The sequence below is a fragment of the Sphaeroforma arctica genome, assembly GCF_001186125.1.
Source record: "Sphaeroforma arctica JP610 unplaced genomic scaffold supercont1.886, whole genome shotgun sequence".
Lineage (NCBI taxonomy): Eukaryota > Ichthyosporea > Ichthyophonida > Sphaeroforma > Sphaeroforma arctica.
Window position 1 is genome coordinate 31119 of NW_014039672.1, and position 2614 is coordinate 33732.

Consider the following 2614-nt stretch of genomic DNA (forward strand, 5'->3'; position numbering starts at 1 on the left):
TACACACACACACACACACACACTACAAGGCAACAAACGATATACAAAAATGGGTACATCAATCCCTCTGACTTTGATGGCTTGGTTGTATTGTACGGACTGGGTGGTGACACTCTCTGTACGTTGTTGGACAACCTTCGCAGCCAATCCGAGTGTGTATTGGTCCTCCCGCACGTGTGATATACACTCCGCTTGCCACAGACTATTAATTTGTATGTATGAGACCCCACACACAACTGATTGCATGGCTGACTTGTGCTTGCGCATCCAGCAGAAAACCTGGATGGATTCGCCAACCGATCCTAAATAGAGATATACTCGGTCGTAGTATAATAATCCTACCATACTACACAGTCACGTAGAAGGAGTCACATCGCCACATGGAAGAAATCACATAGGGACCTAGAATATATCACATGGCCACATAGAAGATATCACATAGTTACATAGAAGAAACATACACTCCCAGGGATCTGCGCATATAACAAGCTGTCTGCATGGTTATACCACGCGATCGAGAAGCCAGACACTTGTGTCGCTGGCAGGATTTAGACCTCCTCCTATATATCTTTGATAATGGACCTCTAATAATGAACCTTTGACTTTGATAATAGACCATTGATAATAGACTAATTGTCCAGATATCTCACTTCACAGTATATACATATACATACCACACAAGTAACATGCAATTCGCAGGTTATGCGCAGACACTCGATGGTTGAGTTTAGGGTACGGAGCTGCCTATCCCATTGTTCATAGTGACATTAAATGTTATAAAAACCCAAGACAGATAGGCAGCCTGCCAAGCCCATTTTTCTAAATTGACATACGTTTAGGTAAATATTTGGTCTTGACCTTGTATATCATACAAAAACCAAAATAAGTAGTTGCTACATATCGATACATAGACACACGCCTACCTTGATGGTCTTATCAAACGAGCTGGAGGCCAGATACCGTCCGTTGTTGGGCTCAAACTTCACCGTCGAAACCAGATTATTGTGTGCGGGGAGTGTGTAGATGCATTTCCTCTGCCGCATCTCCCAGATTTTCACTGTGTGATCGTCTGATCCCGTTGCTATGTAATGGCTGCGCAATATAAAAAGAGGGACAGACGCGGTCAGGTGTACTTGCCAGGAGGTGTGAAGTGTCAATCGGCCGAGTGGCACGTGTCAATGTCACTTGTCACCTGTCAAATGTCATGTCACATACATACCAAGACCAACCACATACGTAGAACAACCGCCAATAACACACACAGTGCGTGATCGTCACATACAACCCCTACACAACCCTGTCTACGCTCAGGTACAATCCAGTCGTATGCACCCCCTCTGAGTGGCCCCCACATACCCGTCCGGCGCCACATCCACAGCCAGCACATTCTTGACATGGCCAAACATGTCCCACACACAGCGCCCACTGCGCAAGTCCCACACACGACCCACAGCGTCCATGCCTATAGGTGTATGTGTAGAGATGCATGAGGAGAGTATATGGTTTAGTTATACGATAGATACATGGGGTATCCATGCCTGTAAGTGAATGTGTAGAGATGCATAAGTAGAGTATATGGTTTATTTATAGGATAGGTACAGGGGGTATCCATGCCTGTATGTGGATGTGTAGAGATGCATAGGAGTATATGGTTTAGTTATAGGATAGGTACATGGGGTATCCATGCCTGTATGTGTATGTGTAGAGATGCATAAGGAGAGCATATGGTTTAGATATAGGATACGTACATTGAGTATTCATGCCTGTATGTAAAAGTATAGACAGATAGCTCAGTAGGGTACCTGGTTTAGTTATAGGATAGGTGGATGAAGTATCCGTGCCTCTATGTATAAGTGTAGACAGATAGTTCAGTGGGGTACATGGTTTAGTTATAGGACAGGTACAAAGGGTATCCATGCCTGTATTTTAAGTGTAGATACGCCAAGTAGTGGGTGAGTATTGGTGCATCGTTTAGTTAGAGGATAGGTCCATAGGGCATCCATGTCTGTTCAATGTAGACAGATACTTAAGTAGTGGATACGTATAAAGGAAAGGTACATAGAGCATACATGCATGTATAAGTATAGACAGATACGTAAGTAGTGAGTATATCCATTAAAATCGATCCCTACATAACATCCCGATGCATGGCATGGCATGAAACAACCACGCTCACGAGCCACTCATGTCGCGTGCATCGCTGTAGTTCGCCAGTAGTACCTACCCATAGTCGCTGCAAATTAAATATGCCAGCAATCCATGTAGGTGAATGTGTGCAGGTGTCTATCGGTGTATGCGTGTGAATGTGTAGGTGTATATGTAAGTTTTAATGTGTTGCGTATAACGTGCGCGACCGTTGGCACACAAGCACATGAATATGAAATATACATATGTTTTATCTCACCAACAAATGGGCGTACGTAAAGGCCCTGCAATATATATATGTATAAATATGTATGTATATATATATATATATATATATATATATATATATATATATATATATATATATATATATATATATATATATATATATATATATATATATATGTATATATATATATGTATATATGTATATATATATATATATATATATATATATATTTCTATATAT

General features: G+C 41.3%; 1 protein-coding gene across 1 annotated transcript; it reads right to left on the reverse strand.

The window, feature by feature from the left end:
* Positions 1-812: 812 nt before the first annotated feature.
* Positions 813-1460, reverse strand: SARC_09095 (hypothetical protein; the record flags this gene model as incomplete). Its single annotated transcript, XM_014296908.1, has 2 exons — positions 813-1092; positions 1357-1460. 2 exons carry the CDS (start codon positions 1458-1460, stop codon positions 894-896), a joined length of 303 nt encoding a protein of 100 aa, XP_014152383.1. The 3' UTR covers positions 813-893.
* Positions 1461-2614: the final 1154 nt, after the last annotated feature.